General features: G+C 39.9%; 1 protein-coding gene across 4 annotated transcripts in view; it reads right to left on the minus strand.

The window, feature by feature from the left end:
* Nucleotides 1–862: 862 nt before the first annotated feature.
* The window catches only part of ppp2r2d (protein phosphatase 2, regulatory subunit B, delta), a 32,317-nt gene continuing 8,061 nt past the window's right edge, over nt 863–25,118 (minus strand). The window contains exons 1-9 of one of the 4 annotated variants that reach the window (XM_036572051.1): nt 17,544–17,700; nt 10,844–10,941; nt 7,281–7,446; nt 6,933–7,045; nt 5,743–5,920; nt 4,687–4,851; nt 3,362–3,531; nt 2,610–2,701; nt 1,602–1,881 (exon numbers count right to left, since the gene is read on the minus strand). In XM_036572051.1, coding sequence (XP_036427944.1) covers nt 1,602–1,881; nt 2,610–2,701; nt 3,362–3,531; nt 4,687–4,851; nt 5,743–5,920; nt 6,933–7,045; nt 7,281–7,446; nt 10,844–10,941; nt 17,544–17,547 — 1,266 coding nt within the window. In that variant the 5' untranslated portion in view covers nt 17,548–17,700. Of the gene's footprint in view, nt 1,882–2,609; nt 2,702–3,361; nt 3,532–4,686; nt 4,852–5,742; nt 5,921–6,932; nt 7,046–7,280; nt 7,447–10,843; nt 10,942–11,154; nt 13,571–17,501; nt 17,701–25,118 lie in introns of those variants that run through there. The other 3 variants (XM_036572050.1, XM_036572049.1, XM_036572047.1) reach the window with 3 other exon arrangements.

Genomic DNA, 25,118 nt, shown 5'->3' on the forward strand with positions numbered 1-25,118 from the left:
CAAGTATACGCACCGATGGACTGAAGTAATGCATTGTGAGAAAGGGGAGTGGGGATAAGGATCTTGGGTAAAGGAAGGGGAGGAAGGGGGGAGGCGTTAAAGATACAATTGGATATTTATGGTTACTATGGAGAATCATTATGGGATTCCCCACTATAGTCATACAGAGATTTAAGGCTGCAGCATCCCTTTTTTATAAAAAAAAAACAAAGTTGTCAGCCCGAAAGCTGACTGGAGAGTCAACGGCAATACTGACACTTCTTAAAATGGCCAAATGTCCTCAACTGTACAGTGCGACTGCAGCTTCAAGTAGTACTATACTGAGAATTGTTTAACCAGCTGCTTACAGAGGCATTTCCACCTCATCAGTTTTGCTTGTCTTCCTCAGCTGTCTAGCATTACTGCCCAGGAAAAGCATTCTTGCTAAGAGGTTCTGCCTCGCCAGACAGTGCCCCAAGGCTTTCCTTCAAGGCTCTAATGGGCTCACTGGCAAGTCAGCGACTGCAAACCACAGAAGCAAGAAGCATCCTCTACCGCATCGGTCGCAGACAACCCAAGATGAAGGTGAACTGGCACGTAGGTGGACTTCTCCTTTTAAGTAGCTGGCAAGAGATCAGCAGGATGACTTCACATTTCATTACTGGCGCTCCAAATCCACATAAAATGCAGATCACATGCAAAATACAGAAGACAAAAATAAAAGCCCATACATACCTGCTCATAATGTAAAAAACGCTTTCTCTGTGTAGTTTTGTTACTTTTATTAAGTGGTTTGACACCAAGACGGTGTGGTTATATATAGACACAGTCAGTGAGTAGATGTTACTATGCATGAGAAATAAACAAAACGAGGAGGACAAAACAAAATCTGTATTCTGTCCACTGACCAAAATGGAGACCTCTGTTAAGTGCTTAAAGTTAAAACACCAAGGCCTGTGAATGAGGCCGGGGGGAGGAATGTTGACAGGCATCGACAAGCCCAAAAAAAAAAAAAAAAAAAGTCACTTTTCCTAAAGGCCTGGGTTTTCAGGTGACAGAGACTACATACTGTTCTGACAGCGAGACGATGGATACGCTCTTCCTCAGGTGTTTTCCGTCATTTTGGTCGACAAAAACGCAAATAAACTAAGGCTCAGACTGGAAAAAAGAAGAGAACACAATTGTGACTGCTGAAAAGTTGATTTGGCCTCCGTGTTGAGTGCTTTTTGTCGATTCTGCTCAGCTGTGCTTGGGGGGGGGTGGAGGATAAGGGTGGGTGTTGGCCTTTTCCTGGTTTTTCAAGGGGCGAGGTGGTGGGTCTTTTATTAGGGGTCTTGACTACGCCCTCATGACAAGGCGTAGGTAAAAGAAACACGCGGTCTCATTTCCCTCGGCTACACGTGAAAGAAAAAAAAAAAAATACGAGTGCATCAATTCTTCCGTAAGGAGAACAAGGCTGCAGCTTCTCTTTACTGACTGTAAGGACTAGGCTATGGAAAGTACAAGATTTTTTTTTTGTTATTTATTTTTTTCATGTGTCCTGTCCTGTGCCGGGGGGAATAAGGTGGGGATATTTCTTTATTTCGATTTTCTCTGCTGTTTTTCCCCATATTTTCCTTTGCTTAGTTAATTTTGTCCTGGAATATATACAGGTTGTTGGTGGCAGCCACTGCTATGACGTTCTCTTTTGGGTGCCAGGCAGTGTGCAGGATCTTCTTGTTGAAGTCCAGGCTGTCCACGCTGATCTCGTCCTTCTTCCGTTTGCCTCCGGTGCACACTTTGCGTGGTTTGAGCATGGCACGCGGTTTGCTGTTCTCCCGGGACGCCTCCAGCGTGATGTCCCGGCGTGTGTTCCGGTCAAACATCCTGAAGAAGTTGTTGTAGGAGCCGGTCATAATGGCACTGCAAGACAGCACAGAAGAGAACAGGAGAGAAGGGGTCATTAAAACTGCATGAACAATTGCATGCATTATGCAAATAAATCAATCAATCAATCAATCAATCCTTCATTTCAATAGTGATTCTGGAACAATGCCTTATTTTGTGACCTTCTTTTAAATTACAAACAGGAAGCTGGTGTGGGGTACTGGTCCTGGATGTAAATATATTTATTGATTATAATGAACTGCAGACTAATCAAGAAGAGCTGGTTTTAATACTGCTTACAGAAAACATATTTATATAGCTAATCAGTCTAGAGTTTGGAACAAGCCTTACAGATGCTTACAAATGCTAAGACTGACTACTTTGATGTTGAAATTTGGTACTGAATGACAGTTCTTGAATACTCAGCAGTACTGAAGTAATTCAGTTGGCACCATAAAGGTATCACATTTTGATACCCAGGCCTGATGTTTTAGAATGTTTGATTATAATCATTTCGAATAACATTTGATACATAATTATTTTTAATTATGAATTATTTTCAAAAAGACTTCTGAATCACAAAAAACATCAAAATCACATCATGTGATGGTGAAACTGGAGATTTCCTAATGTAAATTATTTTCTAAAGAATCATATTTGATTTAAATCATTCTGAGATGAGGACCTCTACTACTGATAGACTGGAATGATTAGGGATTTTTCTAAGTAAGAAAACGTCTGAGCAGTGAGGTTAAATCTCATACCTGTCTGATCCATTCCAGCAGCACTCGAACTTGTCAAAAATGCAGTCGTTTTCATACAACGAGCACAGCTTGCTACGAAGGTATTCATGTACCTACAAACACAATGTTACAGATTTAACAGGCAGACAGAACAACATGGTTACAGAACAGTGAGTTGAACTTTTTTGAACCTAAATTAATCACTGCCAATTCCACCCATTACACAGGCCTCCCCATCACACAATGCTGCTAAGCTGGGAGGGTGAAGATTGCTGCCTCTGAATGCATGAAGTACCACCAAATTTTTTCAAACTGTGTCACTGGACAGCTCACTGTGCTTTGAGGAGAACGCCAACTGCCAATTCAGTTATGCAAGCTAACAGATGCCTGCATTGGCTAGCATTGCGCAGGGTGATTTGGCTGGAGAGACAGGGCCACCCTAGCCACGCAGAGTGCGCAATTATGCTCTCTTGGACTCATGGCCAACATCTAAGCAATTCTATGAATTACTATAAAGGACGTTTTGAAGCTTGAAAATTGTACTTCAACTAACATTCTTACTTGAAACCACCTTAAATGGCAAAATCAGAAACTCTGTGGTGAATATTCAGCATTCCATAAATGTGAAAAATCAATGTGAAGGTCAAAAAACACCACATCATTTTTCTAAAGACTCTTTGTCCAGTCTCTGGACAAACCTGGTCCAGGAAACCATCAACCTAGCGGGTTTAGAACGTGTTTAGTATTAATATATAACGTCTGCCATATGGTACCTGGTAGGTCTCTACAGGCCGGTTCTCCATGTTGAGGTCCCACACCTTCACGGAAAGGTAGTCTCGGGTCATCATGTATCGGCCACTGTGGCTGAACTTGACGTCAGATATGGAGGAGATGATTTCTGAGAAGAACGATCGGCTGCTCGGATCTTCAGGTTCTTCGAAAACTTAAGCGGAAGAAAAGAGAACGAGCGATTTCTCAAATCAAAAAGCTTAAAACCATAATGAAGTGTTCCCAAAGAGCAAAGTCAACAACAATACCTCAGAAGGCTCAGAAGGCGATCATATCCAAATGAGTCTAACAAAATCACTACTTTTTTTTTTATTGGGTAATGTGGGCATCTTGAACAACTACAGATGTTCCACATGTGTTTCTGTGGGTGTTTTGATGAATCAAAGAATTCAAATAATCCAACAAATTTAAATTGTTTCGGTCCAAATATTGCAAGCCAAACTTTAATCAAACCAGGCATTTGCTGTGTCTTTTTAACATACTGTGACGCACATTACAATATGTAATGATATAATCACACAATGGTATTTTGTCCAGATTTTGTGGACCTAGTTAAGGTGCATTCCCCCTCAAAAATATGAAAGCTGAGCATCTGCTATTGTGTAGTACAACTTCTGTACTGACATTATTAAGACAATTATTTGAACACGGTCACAAAACCAATGCCTTAAATAAGTTATCTTTAAGAAATAGATCTGTATATCAAGTCTCATGCAATAAAAAATAATATTAATTATGTAGAGTAATTATGGGGAAGAACAGAACAGAACATATAATAACGGTACTTTTCAAATGTGTGTGCATGTCTGTTGATTATGAGATGGCAAAAATGAGCAACACTGTTTGTTTTCTTGACCCACAGTGAATGTACCAGAATAATTACATAATTCAGTGATTATGCAACAGAGACTTGCTGACATTAAAACAGAAAAAAAACAACCAAAAAAAACCACCTCACTTTAAAACCACACTAAATGGGTCGTAGCTCACAGTCTCTCTGTGATCAAACGAGCAAGGTCCTGGTCTCATGACCCAAAGGAGCAGATCGTTTTTTTTTTTTGGTCGGTTTTGTTTTTTAATGTCCTCAAGGATTTTGGATGGAAAGTTGTGTCTCTATTCCAAAAATAATACTGAACCCATCTCAAAAATGGGCATGCCTTTTGTCCCTCTACTGTAAAAATAACTCCTCTGACCACAGCCACATTAAAAACACTGCACTGAAATGATCCACCTTACATTCTGAACCGTGCTGTATTGTATCCCACAGTGCATGACAGACAGAGAAAGAATGAACAGGAATGCTACTCACATTTGCTATGTCTATCGCAGAGGGCTGCCGCCCGCATGTCGCAGAGGCGGATGGTGCCCTTGCTGCTGCTGTACACAAACACGTTGCACTGGTGAGGGTGGCACTCTGCAGCCGTGATCACCTCCGTCAGCTCCTCCATATTGGCAGGCTTTATATCTACAATGTCTGGAGGAGGTGGAGCAGTAAAGGAAAGCAATGCCAAAAAGGGCCAGTATTGAATTAAAAAAATAAAATAAAAAATAAGAAAGCACATTACTGAGGCAGAAGGGATTGTCATGACTGTGGGTCTAGTATTAACCCCTTACATGGCCAGTTTTATTGCACACATTTATTACCTAAGAAAAGCTCAGCGAGTTTACACTGAAGTGCCTTACTGAGGGCAATGGTTGCTAAAACAGTGATAAAATAGGAGCAGCCAACTGTACATCATTCAACCTTCTTGGTTCTCACAATTCCACTATGATCACTGATACCCTGACTTGGATATTTATTTTCAATACACTGTTAGAAATAAAGGTTCTGTGCAGGTACATTTTTCATTCATCAAGGTACAAACAACGTAAATGTTCCCCCAAAGGTACAACAGTAGTTTCAAGGTCCAACTGTGAACCTTAAGTTTTTCTCAGAGGATAATATTTATATATTTTTTTCATAAACTAATGTTTTAAAACAGAACAATAAAATGAAAAGCCTGGAGACGAGACAGGGTGTGTGGAGTCAATACAACTTAAATATAATTTCATTGGATTATGATACAATTATGTTACCTGACTAAAGGTACTGAGATGTACGCTTCAGGGTACCACCCCAGTGACAAGAGGGGTACTGCCCCAGTGACAGCTTCATACCTTTTATTCTGAGAGTGTGCCATCTTATGAATCCAGCTTTAAAAAAGAAAATTACTCAATGTGTAAATATGGTACTGAATGACTCTAAAAACTGATCTAAAACTTTCAAAAACTGATGATCTAATCACTACAACAATCTTTTGTACCATCAACACACAAAAAAGCCATCAAGATGCGCACATTAAACAAGCACTTTCGAAAAGGATACTAAAACTTCTATCTGTGATTTCTAAGTGCCATAGGTTTATTCTTAGGTCATCTGCAGACAGGTATGTTTCATGATCGCTATTTACTGAAATGGAGTTGATGTGATATGTGTGTGCATTTGCAAATATTCTGCGGGGGCTGGCTTCCACCATCAGGTCCATTGGCATCAGCACAGGCACCTGTGGAGGATCGACAGTGGAAATTAGAGAACGTTCAGCAAGAATGAGGCATTTTACGCTTTCATAAAATTCAAGACTCTGATGTTTCTTTAAACAAGTTTGAGTTTTTGTAGATTCAGCAGTTATTAGGTATTATAAAGAACGGCTAGATCAAACATGTTAATGTGGGTAATTCTGTATGGACACTAGTGTCATTACTTAGGAGGAGCTCACTGGCATAATGCTAATTTGTGCTAAATCGTTAAAGGGAAACTGCACAATTTTTCAAACCTTCTGCATAATTATGATGTTGAACTACTAATAATAAGATATAAAAATGTCTTTTGATGTGAACTCATTCATTCTAGAGAAACGCACTGAATCAGAATTGTTCACAGTGGTAGTGATAGGAACCAGACATCTGAAGCATTTCATGTATTTTTTCAAATCCATTCAAATTCATGGTGGTGGGGTACATGCAGGGCATTATAGGACAAAATAACCCCCAAAGAAAACCTACTTTTTTCAGATTTACCACTAACAACATTACATATAAAACTTGAAGATGTGTAGGTTCACTGGTGTTTTGGATAATAAACAAAACGGATATATTTGTTGTAGACACTGTGACCCCTGGTTCCCATCACCACCACCGTAAACACAATTTCAGTCAGTAAGTTTCTGTACAAAATACTCTTTTACATCAAACTATTCTGAACGAAATTTAAAAAAAAAAAACCTTTAAAATTTAGCAACATCAGTATTTTGGACCCAACAATTCAAGTAGGTCCTATGATATCAAACAGCACACAAACTACATACACTCCACACACTGTAAACTATCAGAAACTGACCGGCCAAAGCTTAAATGTACAGAAAACATAAGGACTGAAAGCAATTAATCTTTTAACGTCACTGGTCTGTGCTGCCCATTGTCTCCCGACAAGAATTCTTTCTATGCTTCTAAACAAACAGAGACAGGAAACAGAGTCCAAAGGGAGCGTGATGACGCGAGCAGGACGGATGAACTTGCCCTTAGTGTTGTGATTCTAAAAGGATCTCTCAAACGCCCATCTTCATCTTTCAGATTGTAGCCCTCTGCTCGTTTGTCTCTTTCGCTGATCTTCCACAGCTTGATGGTTTTGTCTTTTTTCATAGGAAGATAAAAGAACAGTCACAGGGTAAGAGACAGCACAGCCTAACCTTCAGGTCTTCTAACAGTACGTGACAAGGGTAAGAATAATTAGCTGAGACATGCAGAGGAGTAATAATTCCACTGTAAATGTGTTATTGACTCGTTTAAACTAACACAAAAACAGCAAATGAACAATTGTTAAACTATCTGCAGCTTAAAAAATTAAGTAAAACAAAGGAGTCTCACCGTTTGTGGAGAGCAGAAAGTGAGCAGCGTTCTGTTGGGGTAGCCATCTGATTTTATTGATTTTCTCTTCAATTTCTAAACTTTTCAAATAATCAAACTCCGGTTCATGACTCTGGAAAGTGCTGTACACATTGTACTCTCCTCTTGAGAGTGGGCGATTTTTACTCTGAGGAGAGAAAAGGGACAAAAAAGAAATAAATTAAATTCCTTTTAAAAAAGGGCAACTTTGAAAGCAAGCAAGCATCAAGCACAGTCATGTCTAGCAAAGGAGAAATGGCTCTATTTTTGTCAACCCAAAGAATGGAGACGAATGGTGCATTCACCCTGCAATATTACTGCTCTTGAAATGCTGACAAAGCTGTAAGTACAAGTAATAAACTTGAGTACACTCAAGTTTTGCCATCATCCTTAGAGATGTGTAGAAAACACTGATCTGAAAATATATCGGTTATAAGCTTGAAATGATATGAGTATCGATACAGCGATGCCTGAACTGGTAATCATGAATTCACTTTTACATGGTGCGTGTGTGCAAGTGAAACTGACACTGCATTCACGTCTCAAACAGCAGCATTTACATCATCCATCACAAGGCAAACATGCCCTAATAGTTAAGAGTTTTGCTCTTTATTTGTTGTTATTCATATAAAAATGTGCATAGGAGAAGAATGTGATCCACTCCAGCCCCTTCAGCGCAGTCTCTCACGCACAGGTCCGAATACTGACTACTGCCTGTGCTGCAGCCTTTACTAAAGTGCTGAAATTGCACTCCTCTGCCTCACCTCAGTGCAAACCACACCTATAATACAGATCTCCAGCAGCATTATTTATTCTCATTCTATTTTTTTTTGACTATTTTTTCCTCTTCTATTCTCTCTCATCATTCTCCTTTCACAACCTTTTTTATTTATTGTTAGTGTACATCTTAAAAGAACATTTAAGGTAAACATTAATACAAAATGTCTGTGGTACATCTGGTGTGTTTCATCACTGTAACGTATTGTGATGCTTATATTGTGATGTGTATCATATCATGAAGTTGCTGACAGTACTCAGCCCTAATCACCATGCAGAAAATTAGCACAGTAGATCAAGCTGGCATTGATCCATTCATACTGTTCACTAAGGCTGGGCGTTATAACCGTATACCACTGCATGCAACAACGTTGAAGGTATTTAAAAATTATGGCATTTCAAAATTATGACCTGTCAAATTTCTATTCCACAACTCAATAGATAAACACATTCCAGCCATTCATATTTTAGATGTGTGAGCTCACAGACAGGGAGCCCTAAATGAAAAAGGGGGAAATCAGAACAGAAAAACCCTCAGAAAAACTGAGCATGACTGCAGCTCAGCCACGGCAAAAAGTTGCACATATCAGGACCCACATGCTCTGCACAAACCATGTAACATGTTCGATTTCAGCTTTCATTCCGACACCACTCTTGACTTTGCGCCATCCTCTAAACCCCATGTGTCAAACACAAGGCCCAACACAATTCTATCCGGCCTGCAAAAGTATTTTAATTTTCTATTAAAATTAGCTGTTTCTCAGTGCTCTATACTACAGTCCCCAGCATGCACTGCAACATAACGTGCACCCCAACTCCCCTACCCCAACAACAATCTTTGGGACAGGAGTTACACCTTAGCTCTACACAGTTCTACACAGTTCCACACCAGTCGTACTACCAAACAAATAACTGCAGTTCAGCCAATATAAACAATTAACATTTATAAGTTTTAATGAACTTACTGCAAAGAAAGGATGCCAGGTGTCTAGTTCAAGCAAATAGGTACGTTTAAAAGACTGAGCTCCTGGTGGCATTTAAATTTTGAATATTTCAAGTATTAATTTAATATTTCAAGGTCTACTACAAGCACCTATATTTTACTGCTGACATTTTTGCGTATTTTGAAAAAACAACTGTCAGTTCGATTTATAACAAAACATTAATTAAAAATGAATAAAAAAAATTGTTCTCTGGCCCACGGATTTGTTGAGCGTTTTAAATATGGCCCTTTTAGTGGTTGAGTTTGACACCCCTGCTCTAAACGGATGTTATTTTAGCATCAGTTAGCTATAACTATACTGTGGTGTGGCACGATCGGCCTGCTAACTAAGCTCTCTGCCAAACACCACAGAACAGGTTGGATTTAGGCTTACTGTCACTCTATATTCGCTCTCACACATTTTCATCATCTAACTTTGTGTCAACACAGCAATAATTTTGAGAATCAAACCTGTGCTGCGGTGGGAGGCACAGTTTGGGTGGCGGGAGTGTAGCCTGCTCGCTAAGTTAACATTAAGATAGCATATCAGGCTACAGAACCAAAACCCCACTGAACAGGTTTAATTGCACCTTTTTGTCCCTTCAGTGGCTTCTCAATTTCACTCTCAGTGTTTAATCATTACTTTTAATCAACTAAACTTGTGTCAGAGCTTTAGCTTCACACAATCCAACATGTTCTGTGGTGGGCAGTGCTGTAAACAGCCCCTCTCTCCTGGTTAGCACCACTGCTTAACTTATCAATTTTACCAATTTTCGATACAGAAATTATGCTAGACATGATGACAAAAAGCAATATGATTGATATGATCCTATCACCAGTAGCTCAGCTTTATTTTTTAATTTAATAAACACAAACACAGTCATACTGTATACCCGGTGAAATGTCAGGAAGGTATGAAGGTATGAAAAAACAGATCTCTTAATCTGATGACTTTACTTGTTGACAAGGACTGTCTGAAGGAACCATAAACTGGACGCAGTTCTTAAACTAAAGCCCCATTCAGACGAGATCATTTTTCCATGCTAGTTTACCTTAGGATGTATGAGCGATTCGTAAGGGATCTCATTAATCACGGCCTAAACGAGAGGGATAAAAGTGGCTACTTGATTTACACATCGCCTTCTAAAACATTTGACGCTAAAACATTTAATTTAGTCGTTATTACGTTTATCCTAACCTCGCCGTCTTAAATGAATCAAAAAATCTGAAAATCAAAACTCTAATTTTTACATGTTCTGAGTTGTTTTACACGTAAAGACAGGACAGTAATGTTACACATCGGCTTGATTTTATCCACAGAGAAACACGAGGCTGAAGTTGGCTCCCTATTCACCAGCTTCTTGTTCGAATTTTCCTGTTCCATCTTAAACGGTGCAGCAGTTACATTCTGGCGCTTAAGGTCTTATAATAACCGCCGCACCGTTTATGGAAGAACCGGAAAATTCGAACAAGAAGGTGGCGAATAGGAAGCTTCAGCTTTGTCTGAGAACACAAATAAACACTTCTTCAAATGCCTCCATACTTAAGGAACTCCTTTTCCACATGATATGACAGCAGACACAGGCATGTCGAATTCTTACTGACGTGGGAGCACGAGGTCAGCAAAAATGACTCATGTGGCGCAACTGAACAAAGCCGGTAATAGTTACATTACCCCACCTCCTCAAGTAAAACTAATCCCATCAGAATAAGGCTTCTGTCCACAGCAGCAAAATTAAGCTGCAAAATGTTTGTCTTATCCAACGTTTTACCTCGTGTATCTTACCTCTTGTTCTCGCTGAAATATGACGACTCTTCCACCTTTGTCTCCTGTAGCTAGTAGTTCCCCCGAGTAGTTAAATTCAACAGTTGAGATAATGTCCGCTGGAAAAAAACAAACAGGCAAACAAGGAAAACGATCATTAGTTACACAGCCAGAGGGACAATGACTCCATGAACTCCATACAGACACTTAAATGAACGGTAGTACAATAACGGTTTTCCTCTTTAGACTCTCCGAACTTCCTACTGCTGGCTCTGTGAACCATTTCCCCCAATCAGGTGAAAAGATATGACTTCAGATGCAGAATAAACTACCTGGTAACTCTTCCTCCACTGCATTCATCACCTCACAGGCAGCACTAGTGACATTACAATTACTCTGTCTGGTTTCATGCATAGTTTGCACAGCCTAAATCAGACACAGCCACCCAAACCCCCACCCCCTTTAAAAATACACCTCTATGGAGGGTAAAGACAGGGGGGCAAAACAAGCATGACTCAGTGTTTCTGAAAGAGTGTGTAGCACAGTATGGCCTCCAAGCCTGCATTCAGCACACACTCACATACGCAAGCGCAAAGTCATACGTAACTGGCCTAAATTTAACAGAGCCTTCACGCCCAGGAGGGTTGCAGGAGGATATTTACACCAAAATAACCCCAAGAAGAAACAAGCTACACTGAAAACTCACAGGATAAGATTATACGCTAACTGTTTAAAATCAGTAACAAACTACCACAGTTTCTGTCTTCTGTAATTAAAGAAGTAACCATCATAGCCACACACGCAAACAAACAGAGCCATCTGTGTTCCACTTTGAACGTTTATTTAGCTCGAGAGCATTGCGTCTTTAGCCCAGAGGTGTAATAATTCACTTCATAAATTGATAAATCAAATGAATACAATGCACAGGTGCCTCAATTCAACACATTTTTGACAAACGGTCTGTTACAGTGGGTCTTTAGCTAATGTGTCGTCTATATTCCAAGACAAAATAACATCAACTGTAAAAGGAAGAACAGTATTTTCACACAGTCTACACTTTTCCCCACAAGTTCTCCTCACGTATACTGACAGCCATCCAAGCTTAATTGGTTTTAACACGTTTTAATGACCATTTTGTCCTATTTTTAATCCAAAATATTTCATATTGTTGTGTATAAACAAGGGCACACTTACAAACTTGTATTAACAAATACACACGATATTAAAAAAATAAATAAAGTGTGATTCTCCCCAGACTTCGGCCTCACAGTGGCTGAGTGATGAGCGGATCAGGCATCATTTATAAGCTAACAGTGGATGCGAACGCAGCATGAGAGATTTACAAACAACTGCTCAGGAACGAAACAGCAATCTTTTTGGTTTGAAATGAATTTATGATCTTGTAAATGCTCTGTAGTGTAGTTGGCCAATAATGACAATGCTGACACACACTGGCATTGCAGTCAGCTGCTTAGCTAAAAGCACTGCTGTTCAAGACTTTTTCACCGACTATTTTTTTGCACCTTCACTCACCGACCAGTCACTCTGTTTTCACACAGACGACATGAATGAAGCGGGAGGTGCGGCAAAGAGCAAAACAAAGCTCTTTACCTGGAAAAGTACACACTGTGTAAGATGTACTGAACTAGAACTCACAGAACAACTAATGAGGGCTACTGCGCCCTAAACTGCAGTCTTCTTTCTCACTCCATGACTCATGGATCATTTCCAAACGCTTCAGGTTTTTGGCAAAGAAACATCAGGGGACGCCTTAGTTTTATCAATACTATTAATTAATTATAATAACTTTTGAAGGTGCTTGAATTGCTCAATCAAATCATTGAATCAAACTGCTGTTCAGTGCATTGAATCGAATTGTTCTTTGTTCACAAAAAATGTTTCTGAATTGAAAACCAAAATATCCTGAATGAAATCAATTCGCCTCTCAACTCTCGTCCCTACAATCAACAAATTACTACTCCATCTGCCAACGTTACGAAGGTGTTGCCTGGCTGAAATGCTCGGTCAGTGCATTGCCTGTTAAAGATCGAGCCACATCTGAGGGAGAACGCCGTTGACAGCTAATGCCAACCATACACTAGAAGACTTTGACTCTGAAAAGACTTAAAATACTAAAGCCTGATCCTCTGACATCTAAAGACAATGTGCCATAACTGAGTTTTTAGCCACAGACTATGATTTTGCAAAGACTGGGAATCTTGCAGGGTGTAATGGCCAGTAAAAGTGCACTGTTCCTTTAGAGGTGCTCAAGTAGTGTGTGCAGAAGCTGCTGTGCGGTAGAGAAAGAGTTTGCGCTGTAAAATGATCTCATCTTACTCTCTCCTATTTTCTTTTAGTAAATAATGCCACTATAGGGCTTTGAAGTGGTTTTAGTTCATGTATGAAGGGACAGAAGCCACGAGACACAGCTTTATGTGGTCAAATAGCTAAAAAACTAACAAGTTGGAATATTTTCAATGTGTGTCCGAGTCACTGGTTAGTATCTACTCCATGTGCATCAGGTTTCATCTGCTTATTTCTCATCACCAAAGCGCTCCGCTCTCTGGACTGGAGTGAAAGTGGAAGCTAGACTAACTCCAAGGCCCAATCCCATTTCACCCCTCGCCCCTTCCACTTTGCCTGAGCCCTCAATTTTGCCCGTACTCCGTCTAGGAGTAGGGTGTCCCAATATTTATTGAGAGAGAGGGGTGGGGCGAAGTCTTAGGGCTGCATGGCCCTCCAAACGGAGGTTTTTCAGAGGCACACTCAAAACAGAGTTATGAGGAAAAAAAAAGAAAAACCAGCAAGACGGCTGCGCGAGCAACCAAAGAAACCCACAAATATGAGCTTTTTCTCAGCTAAAAATTATGATAACTATATTATTTTAGTTTAATGTTGTTTCAATGCATTTTGGTCCTTTTCTTTATAACAAGCATTAAAAAAAAATCACTAGCAGTATGCTAATGTCTCTGTAACTAGCTAAATTTCCTGTTCCACCTTAAATAGTCCAGCAGTTTTGACACCTGAAGTGCCAGAATGTAACTGCTGCTCCATTTAAGGTGGAACAGGAAAATTCAAGCAAGAAGCTGGCGAATAGCTGACTTCAGCTTCATATCATCAAAGAATTAGGGGTGGGAGATAATAAATAATAATCACACACACAACTCTTTGAAGACGTATGATGCCCTAAATGTAACTAAAGCCCAGCAGTGATCACTGCAGACTGGCAGGGTCGCCTACAAAGCAGCGCTTGTAGCCTGTTAATAAAGTAATAATCTTATTTATTTGAGGGTCCCATTTCATAGGGAAGATTTCAACCACTACCCCCTGTAACTCCGTTCCAAGGGGCAAGGTGACGCTCGAAAACAAAGGGTAAGGGTAAAAATAAGAAATGGGATTGGGCCTTAGTGTTACAAGGATCACAATTTGCATAAGCCAAGACTAAAAATGATATACACCGTTGATTTTACCAGAACCTCACGATGAGTAAATCACTGGCTTAAGACAGCTATCCTGCCCACCCTACACCAACTGATCAAGTTTATGGCAGCGCACCACAACTCTAGCAAAACTCTCACGATTTTATTACGACACTGGAAATTTGTCTGCGACAGTGAAACCGCTTGAAAAGTCGTTTGGTGTAAGGTCGGCATGAGGGAAGGAACAAGCAGTTGCAGTTATTAACAAACCCAATATCACCTTCTGTCAGCTCAGCACATCACTCCCTTCCAGAAGGAAAGAAAGCTCAGAGGAGAAAAGATGACAGAGCTGAGAATATTCTACAGCCCTGAACCCCTGACACGGCGCACTATTGCAATGCTAGTGAGGATGAGTGCCCTGCAGAGCAGTGCCAGGGCAAAGATGAATGACCCATCTCTGCCTGAGCTAATTCTAGCACTACCTACAGCTATGACTACACCATCACTCCTGCACAGAGATAAAATTAGCATATTACTCCAATACAAACCGCAAAGCGTTCCCAACAATATGATCTGTACTGACATATGATTCATTATTCATTCTACTAAAATATAGTCTTGGTAAATATAAACAAGAAGATCATGAATGACAGAAAGACATCACAGCACTGATCTACCTCCCCACCCATTTCATTTATACAATTGGAATGAACTCGTAACAATTTCTTACAAATAAATACAATTAACTCAAAGCATTTTAAAGGCAGGAAAGATTCCATAAGCTGTGATCCAAGACTGTTTTAGTGCTCGTCAGCCCACACAGTATCATCAATTATTTAGTCATACCATCCCTACACCGTCCCAGCATGTTCTACTTCTCCGAGCAATGCGAGTGACTCAATCTTGCTCCTCATGTTGCATATTTACATTACTTATCTAGATGTAATGATTAGATAAAGGAACCACCCCCCATTAACATTGGCATTTACATCCATTCACTTAAACACCATAATGGAAAAGGAAAATACATCTGATTAGTATTTTTATTTTCAAGACGACGTGGATCGGGGGTATTCAAGCTTGAAGAGACCACTCCCATCACAGCAGGAAATTCTTCAAATATCTCAAAAAAATAAGTAAATTATGCAGAACAGTACAATAAGGCACTGAGTTAGCTCTGGAGCCACAACTGTACTGCGATTTCTGTTTCATATTCACAGAATTTTTAAATTCCACATTCATTCGAGCATTTGAATCATGCTGGAAGCTGCTCATACCACAAGAAGCCAAATTCCTACAAGTTATGAAAATCCTTGGTTGTTGATCTAGAAGCCGAAACATGATTCAACAGAGCCGATGAGACATATTCTCGTCCACATGCTCATCTATGTAACTGTGCTGTGCTGGTTTGCAGGTATTCACCTCCAGGGTTCAGAAGAGGCGTAGATAACATTCATTTTTCACATATCGGCATTACTCCATAAAGTCCACTGCAGGATAGAGCTGTGCTCATAATGTCAATTCAGAAATATGTCGCAAATAAACTCCTGTTGATGTGCAAACTGATAAGGAATGAATGAAAGAATGAATCGGATCCAATGCTGTTACAAATCTAGCCTGAAATAGCACTCGCTCTCACTGTGTGATGTAATGTTGTTAGCTGTGCAGTTCTTCCTGCAGAGTGTCTGAGCATGATCTTACTTTTAGATGACAACCTTAAGCAAAGGGTGTTAATTAGAAACAACTCACTTTAAAGCATAATAGTTTTTACAGATGGAAAATTTCAGATTGGTATCAATATCGGCTGATAAAAACTGGTATCAAGCCATCTCTACTTTCAGAACATTGTTTTTTTATGAACAATACACTTAAGCCACGTAGCAAAAGCAAAGCTCAGATTAAATACTCAAGCAAAGCAATACAATTTTAGGATGTTCAGAAATTATCCTGAAGATTTACAAGCTATCAAACCCACTGACCATCACTCATCACATCAGGTGTGCTCTCCTCTGTCGCATCGTATCATTACACTTAAATTGCAGTATGTTTGCATCACAAAGCTGCAAATTCTGACCACAATTATGCCAATAAACTCTGGTCAAAATAAAGCTTGCAAAATAATGCAGGATAGATGTAACCTGTTGGTTTTAACAGAACGTCCATGGAGCCACCGCAGTACATAACAGCATAATTTCAATTATATTTTCTCTTTATCGTGTGGAAGTTTCAGTACTCTGCCATTTTTATTTTTTCTATCAGAAGGCACAATATCACGTCTACTACGCAACTAAAACACACAGGAGTGCAAACTAAACGTCACTGGACTTGAACACAGTGGAAAGTTCTGTTTGTTTACAGCAGCAAGATGATGAAACTTGACACGAAGGTCATTGAACTCCAACAAAAACAGATTTAATGACATACATACATAAAATTTATTTTGAGTTTAAATAAACGTGCTCAAAATATCAGAATGCAGCTCAAAGACGAAGGGTTAATCCTGGTTACATGGCAATGTGCAATATTCAGTACTGATATACAGTTCAGTACTGAGCCATTATGGTCAGCATCACTGGTGGAATCGCAAAGTTCAAAAACCACGTCTTTTCATTCGAAGGCGCAAAAAACACGCTGGGTGCGAAAAACAGACAAGCACAGGTAAATTCAAAATAAAATATAAGAAGCCTGAACCATTCCTCATGTAAGTATTGTTACTTGAGAACTGCAGCGGAATTCTTTAGCACATACAGCATCTATCAGCAGAGGAACTGTTAGGCTCTTCTCTTCCTTCTTGATGCAATCTTGATAAAAAAATAGCGACAAAAACAAAATGGACAAATTACAGATCAGTACAGACGCTGTTTCCAATGTAACAAAGAAATTAAATAGAAAAACACGGAATCAGTAACTAAATGATATTGACTAAAATGCAACTGAATAAAAAGCACACCCCTTTCATAACTAATATACCTCAGTAGAAGGAAAAGCATGAGTTGAAAATGCTCAGCAAAGTACAACTTCACCAAACTTTTACTTGGTTATATTATTGCTGATACAACAAAACCTTGCATTTCCAAAAGAAGTGATTCTGCTGGTCCAATCGCTATGAAATGTATGACGTTTTCAAATCATGTTAAAAAATAATAAAAATAAAATAAGACAAAAAGGAGACATACGATTTCGTTTAGACAGCAATAACACGTTATTGTAACAGTATACTGTAATAACAATAACAGCTACTGTTACTATTTCCTACCCACCTCTACAAAACACTGACTCGGCTGAATCGAGCGTACACATACCCATGCTGGAGAGTGGGACAGTGCCATTACAGCGCTCTGGCAAGCTGCAGCCGTCACTCGTGTGACAATATTTTGATGGGACAGTCTGCAAATCGGCCAATTAAAGCCACTGTCTCTCCTGCCTACTGATTGATAGAGACGAATGGGCTCGTCTGGGGGAGCTGTGGTCGCCCCTCAGTGACAATGTTTAATTTGATGACTAAGCAAATTACCTGAGTGGCGTAGTCAATAACTAACCCGATCTTTCCCCTTCTGCCCCTTCAGCACATTTCTCAGAACGGAGGGGAAAACAAGGGAAAAAGAATTGTGGACCTGAGAACACAGCACTGCAACACAAACACCACAGGCAGCGAGTACACAGGCACTGAAGGTGACCAGCCTGCAGAGTCTGCCGAAGAAAAGACAAACGACTCGCCCCAGCATGGGCTAGTTTTCAGCTCAAACACGCTCACCACGCACCCATCGCTAAATCACATCTCCGATCCGGACAGAGATACAATCAGAGCAGCACAAACAATAGATGATCACGTGACGCCCCAAAACAGGAGAGGAAAAAAAATATATATAAATAAATAATGTACCACCATTCAAAACACAGACCCAACCCAACTTCACTAAGCTCCAAACAGATGCCGAGAAACGGACACATACCCATCCTGGAGCGCAGCGAGAGGCCATTATAGCTGGCTTAAAGGCTGTGGCTGTCAGCAGTGGGGGAAGATTTAAGTGCCTGGGAGAAGCCGCAGCAGCAGCAGCAGCGCTGCCTCGTCTGCAGAGAGGAGAGCGTGCGAGGAGAGATGCTCGGCCATGTTGGACAGGTAGGAGGGACCCCCCACGTGAGCGAGAGACTAGGGGACCCCCTCAGAGGGAGCTGCAGTGGCAATAGCCACATGATACTAGCGTCAACAGGGCTATTAATATAGCAACTAGCAGAGAGAGAGCGAGTGAGTGAGAGAGAGAGAGAGAGAGAGAGAGAGAGAGAGAGAGAGAGAGAGAGAGAGCTAGGGGGTGGGGCAGAAGACAAAAACAGCAAACGTAGCGTCCGTGGGTGTAAAACTCTCATCTCAAAGATCTGATTTGATTACATTTCTTTTAGAAATGATTCTAGAACGAATCACAAAATCTCACCTCAAACTGATTCGCTCATTTCGTTACGATCCACAAACCATTTCTTTAAACAATCACCAATTAGAGATGGAGCGGTCAGTGTTTTGTGAGGTCGACACAGATTGCCAGTTATCCTTAAGCACGATTAGCCGAAATCAATTCTGATCAAAATGATGTGACGCCAAGGCAAAAAACACCAAATATGATTTATACTGGTTTACCAAGCAAAGCACTGCAACAAACTCATGTGAAGCAGGCGTAGTCTTACAGCTTCATGGTCAAACGCTGACATGCCTTAAAGCTTTTTAATTGGATTTTCAGACATTAATATCAACAAGATAGATGACTTGCATCAAACTCATAAGTGGGCAACAGATACACTGCAATCACACAAACTTTCTCAGAAAAATTTTAGTAGCAAAATAAAATATTTTAAAACAGAACAAAGTGCCACGGGCACACAGCCATGCAACTAACTGAGCTTACCGTCTAGCATCGATGGCAGATTTTTCCCCAAAGAGCAACACTTAGGCTTTCTGACACAGCAGTCTGTCTCTCATTCTAGACATTTAAAGCAGTACTAAACAATCTTTCACTATCCATAGTCATGTGTGGCACAGAGAAGTCGGCTCAAGCTACTACAGCAAGAGTAGGAAAGCCCTCATTGCTCTGCCAGTAGTTTAGACGAGGCTGAAGTTCGCTTCTTTTCTTAATATTCTGTTCCACCTTAAATGTTAACTGATGCATTTGAGGTGGAACACAAAATGCAAATACAAAGCCAATTTCAGCTCCCTGTAATTCAGAGTCTGTGTGCTCCACTGAATAGCTGCCTCTAGTAGTTACACACCTGAAATGCAATCAGCTTCCCCCTGCGGTTTCCCCCAGTGTTTCAGTGTACGTTACATGAGGGATCCACTCATCTAACTCAGCTTGGTAGCTTTTGGTGTCGTGTTCTGTTTTCACTAGTTCTGCTACTCACTGAACTCGTTGGATGATGTACTCTAGGGTGGCACTGATTAATGGTGATAAAATCACTAAATTAGAGAGTGAGCGATCAGTGTTTTGTGAGGTCGACACAGATTGACAATTATCCTTCAGCACGATTAGCTAATGTCAATTCCGATCAACATGATGCTAAAAACGGTGTTTACTCTGATTCCCTAATGAATCACGTTAGTTTTCCAGACTTTACAAATAACGTTGGGTAGGTGCAAGACAGGTATTATAAATAAATGAAAATACTACACCGAAAATATTTCCTCGCATTATTCATTGACTCTCACTATTAAGCAAATTAAAGAAATATCGTCAGATCGCTGACCACTGATCGCACATTAAGGCCAAAAATCTTCCTATCTACAGTGAATCAGTCTTTCCATCTCTACACTGAATGCACAAGTGTGAATGGAGGAGCTATTCTAATAAACTGGTGGAATATGAATAATACTCTTTTATTAATTTTATTAACAGCTTTTATTGATTACTACATTTCAAAACAACCAAAAAAAAATAAAAAATCATTTCAGCCAGAAAGTGTAGTGTCTGTGCAGAACCAGAACACTGTACACTAATTTTCATACCTCCAACCAGTCAGCACAAGCTAGACCTCCAATTACTGTTCATTTAGGCAGGTGGGAACAAAGATATTCGCATCATAGGTGGCAAATCATCTTGCATGTTATGTAAGGCACTTTGTGTATGATTCATGCTATTTATTTAAAAAAAAAAACTGACGTGTATATCAAGTTTACACTGTCCTTTATTCAGGGCTGCCAGAACCACGGGAGCCGGCGGGCACCTGACCCACCATTTTTACCCAAGTACTGGGGCGACCCACCACTACTGCCTCGCTAAACTAAGGTCACTTTCACACCTACCTTGTTTGTAAACCATCAAACTTTTTCTTTAATTTAGTCCAAAATTCACAGGCTCGGTCTGCTTCTAAATGAACCTGCCCAGTTCACTGCTGATGGGAGCGCATTTTTACATGGTTAAATGAGTGAATTCAACACAAGCAGATGCTGTTCGCTGAGAATCAGCGCTGTACCAACTGCATAATTCTTCTAGCACAAACAGCAGAGCAATAAAATAAAAGCAAAAATATATGTTTAATTTTGGCACATGGATCACAGAACATATCAGCAACCTTATTCATTTACCCATTTTAAATTTACCAATCAGAAAGAAGCAGATATCAAAAAAGGGTTATTATTATTGCTCTGATCGTGATAAGAGATGCTTAACGTCAACATTTCTATTTTTATCATGGCAAATGTGAGATTAACAGAGCACTTGGATCCCTGCAAAATATCTGACCAATAAACAAACACAGTGTGTAATTTGGTCCACTTCAGCTGTTGCAGAGTGAAACCAAGTAAACGAAATGAAAATGCATATACAAATATGCATATGCAAATACAACATCCTAAAAAGATAAAATCAGTATCAGACTTTAGAAAACGAACTGGGTATGAAAACATCTAATGTTCTTCAGGGATGTTAGCCAGCAAACTGTGCTATGTGAGGCTAAACCCAGTGAAGTGAAAAACACCGACACTGTTCAGGAATATTAGCATTAGCATGACATGAAAGGTACCTTTAGTCACTCAGCCACTTTGTTTTTTTTGGACACAATAAGATTTGCCCCACCACAAGTAGTAGTGTGGTGCCACCCCTGTCCTCTCTGTCATTATTACTATTACTCTTCCTACCACAACCACTACTACCAGAGAACTTGTAGAGGAGAATTACCACTCAGGAGCGAGTCCAAAATGTAGGGGTTAAGATGGAGCATTTGACCAAAATCAAAGTTTACAAATGCTTAAACAATTTTAATATAAAATAATACATTCATTTCCTGAACACGGAACAGCATAAAACATTTTTACACCACTATATCTTTAAGACCTTTTGAACTCAAGTTAGTTTAAAACAGCTCCTCATGTACGTTCATGACGTCAGCGAGCGCGAACAGCCAATGAGCTGCTCTACTTGCCAGCCACTCAGCTCTCAGCAGCAGCAATGCGTCCTGCTGCAAAAACCTGTTTGCTGTAGGAAAAAACGAAACATACAGGTATCTTTGCTGTTTCAGTGAAACACGTCCTTCTACTTTCTAAAATTAAAGGAAAGCTCTGTGTAAGTGGTTAGAAACTATTTCAACTTTTCGTTTTTAGCTGTTTAGCTCCATTTTCTCCCATTCATTAAGGACTCGCTCACGGGCGCCCTCTGGCGTTTTGCAGTCCTGTTTTTGACATAAGAGAAATAGGAAGTGGACAGGCTCCTCACGAACCAGCTCTTCTGCTGCTACTATTGCTACTACTGCTACTACTAGTAGCTCTCCTGCAAAGAGGGCCTAAAATGTGCTGTTTTGTCCACTGGTATCTAATGAAACACACTGGTTTTGGCAAAAGGTATACAATTTCTCCACCTACTACAAAAAGATCAGTAAAAATGCCAAACCCCTCCAAAACTAAAAGAAAGAGAGGAAGCCGGACGTCTGTGTGCTCAGAAACGCTGTTTGCAAGGAAAACCTCTTGGAAACAGCTTGGCGGTGTACCAGCAGCAGTTTCTCTCACTTCCACTATTCAAGCCATGGGAAACGCTGACACTTCAGCTCTAAAACAGGCCTGTAATTCTTCAAACAGATCATCAGGGTTGGTTTTCGGGCCACAATTCACACATCTCAGTTCAGAGTCTGAAAGGCTGGTATTGTTGTCTTTGAGAATGTGTGTTTTTATGCTGCAAGTTTATGAAAACAGACTGCATAAACTACCAGTCAGAGAAAAGACCGGTCCTTTACTCAACAGGATTTCCGTCATGTACATGTGCATTTAAATATATGTTTAAGTCTTCATGTTGCAAAACACACTGATGCAACCTGAAAACAACCCACACTGATCTACAACTGCAAACCCACAGAGAGCCTGCAGTCATTAGTATTTCCCTTTGCAGAAGGACAGGCTACAATTCGTGAATGGTTAACTACTGTTCACGAAATTACTGACAAATAACTGATATGTAGAAAAATTATACAATGCCAAAAAATTATATAAAGTTGGGGTGGGAAACATGATGAGAGGTTCTTTATAACTACTGTTATGGTGATGAAATTGTCGCAGTGCATTGAGTCACAATGAGTATATCATGAGTATCACCACGTCTAGAACAGTAGACGACTCCGTGTGTCATGAAAAGACAAATTTGGACAAACTGTAGAGAGCCTGTAAACAACAACCACCATAGTATAAAACTGTAACTGAAAGAGTAGCTGATTAGAGGTCATTATCCCATTTTCATTTTAACAAATTTATTAACTGTTTTTTTTTCCTTTTTTGTTCTTTCTTGCGCATCCTATATTTGCAAATACTTGCAAACTGTTTTTCATATTTTACAGAATGTAACAGACAACTCAAGCTCAAACAAACTAACCTCACTCACCACTGCCCTCTACAGGTGCGACAGGACAAAGCCGTAAGCTAGAACTTCTGTTTTAGTAAGACCCGTGACGTGCCTCGAGCGCGTTTTCTGCTCTCTTTTATTTACATGCATTGAGGGCTGCAAGTAAGAAGGATTATTATTAATAAAGCCGTACATTATTGCTTTGATTAATTGGGAAACGAAAAGGTGCAGCGAGTAGTCTACATACATACATACATACATACATACATCATCTAAACCGCTTATCCTTCTGGGTCACGGTGGGGTGCTGGAGCCTATCCCAGCTGTCATTGGGCGGAAGGCAGGATACACCCTGGACAGGTCGCCAGTCCATCGCAGGGCAGACAGACAGACATACACATTCACACACACATTCACACCTAGGGGCAATTTAGCACATCCAATTGGCCTGACTGCATGTCTTTGGACTGTGGGAGGAAACCCACGCAGACACGGGGAGAACAGGCAAACTCCACACAGAAACGACCCTGGCTGCCCAGCCGGGAATCGAACCCAGGCCATTCTTGCTGTGAGGCGACAGCGCTACCCACTGCACCACCGTGCCGCCTGCGAGTAGTCCATCAATAACTAAAACTAAAAAAACTAAAAAGAGAATTTTTCAAAGAAAGAATAATCCTTGTTCATTTTTATTTGAAAGAAACATTGTGTTTTAGTTTTTGATAGCGAGTAGTCTATCAACAACTAAAACACAATGTTTCTTTCAAATAAAAATATACAAGGATTATTCTTCTTTTGGAGAATTCTCTTTTAAACATAAATCATGTTTACAGAAAAAAAAGGTCTTATCAAGGGCACAACAATGGATTTTCTGCACCGCCTTAAAGAAACGCAAATTTAACTCTGCATGAACACATCGCTGCTGTCCAAAGAAAAACAAGCATCTCAAAAATAGTAACTTTACAGGAGAAGGCAAGAACACTCCTACCTTTCAATGTAAGTTAATATAAAGAGATTTATTTCCAAGTGATTGTGGGGCATTTCTATTCGTCCCTTCATCATGACATTTTCACACAATGTAAAGGACAGCTGGTGTGTTGAAATGGAGATACATGGTTTTCTTTGGACATCGACGATATAAATAAGCCTTACAAGGCAATCCTAAACGCTATTATGGATGCAGCTTGATTGTATAGTAACTTAGTATTACTATTTAAATTATTTCTCCTATAATAACGCAAAGAAAAGTTCATTAGTTTGTAGTCGGTAATGGTGACCTACGAGGCAGCAATAACCATGCATGTGATGTCAACATCAACCCACATGTCCACTAATTTACAGAAAATAGTCACATTTAAATCACACTGACATCAGAAAAAAACTGCAATTAGATATTTTCTCTAATTCATCTTCAGCCAGTTGTGTTTACTTGGGTAAATCAAAACAGAGCTTGCTGAAAAGCCGACAGCACTATTTTATAATTTGAGTACAGTTTTACTGTCATTTTCTGCCGCGGACATGTTTCCTCTTAACGCTTACCCAAAACAGTCATGGTGTCGTGTTGGGTGAGCTTAATTTTAGTCATCTTACTTTTTCAGTGATGTTAAAGTGAAGGTGTTCCTATCTTTTCACTTTTTGAATCGTGCATAACCCTGTACTGTACTGTAGCCTCCGCCATCTGCGTTTTCCCTCTTTCAATCAAGTAACATAAATGGGGAGCGCAAAAAATAGAGCCGACCAATCGATAAGATTTATTGCCAATGATTTTTTATTAACAATGTCACTGATGACGACGATTAGTTGTTGCAGCCCTACCTGTGTTTACCTCCATCCAACTGATGAAAATAATTCACATTATTTGCTCTGACAAACATTTGCCTGTGAAAGCTGCCAACTGTGGAAAATAACTACAGCCAGCTTAAATAATTGCAATCAGGCGATTATGTAATAATTATGATGGACCTAGACACGCCGATTCCAAAAATGCAAGCACTGAAAGTTATTTTTGCCATTTTTTATGCCATATTTTGTAATGAAGCAATGCTTGTAAAAACTGATCTAAATAGATTCTGC

The sequence above is a fragment of the Colossoma macropomum genome, unplaced genomic scaffold, assembly GCF_904425465.1.
Source record: "Colossoma macropomum unplaced genomic scaffold, Colossoma_macropomum, whole genome shotgun sequence".
NCBI classification, from domain to species: domain Eukaryota; kingdom Metazoa; phylum Chordata; class Actinopteri; order Characiformes; family Serrasalmidae; genus Colossoma; species Colossoma macropomum.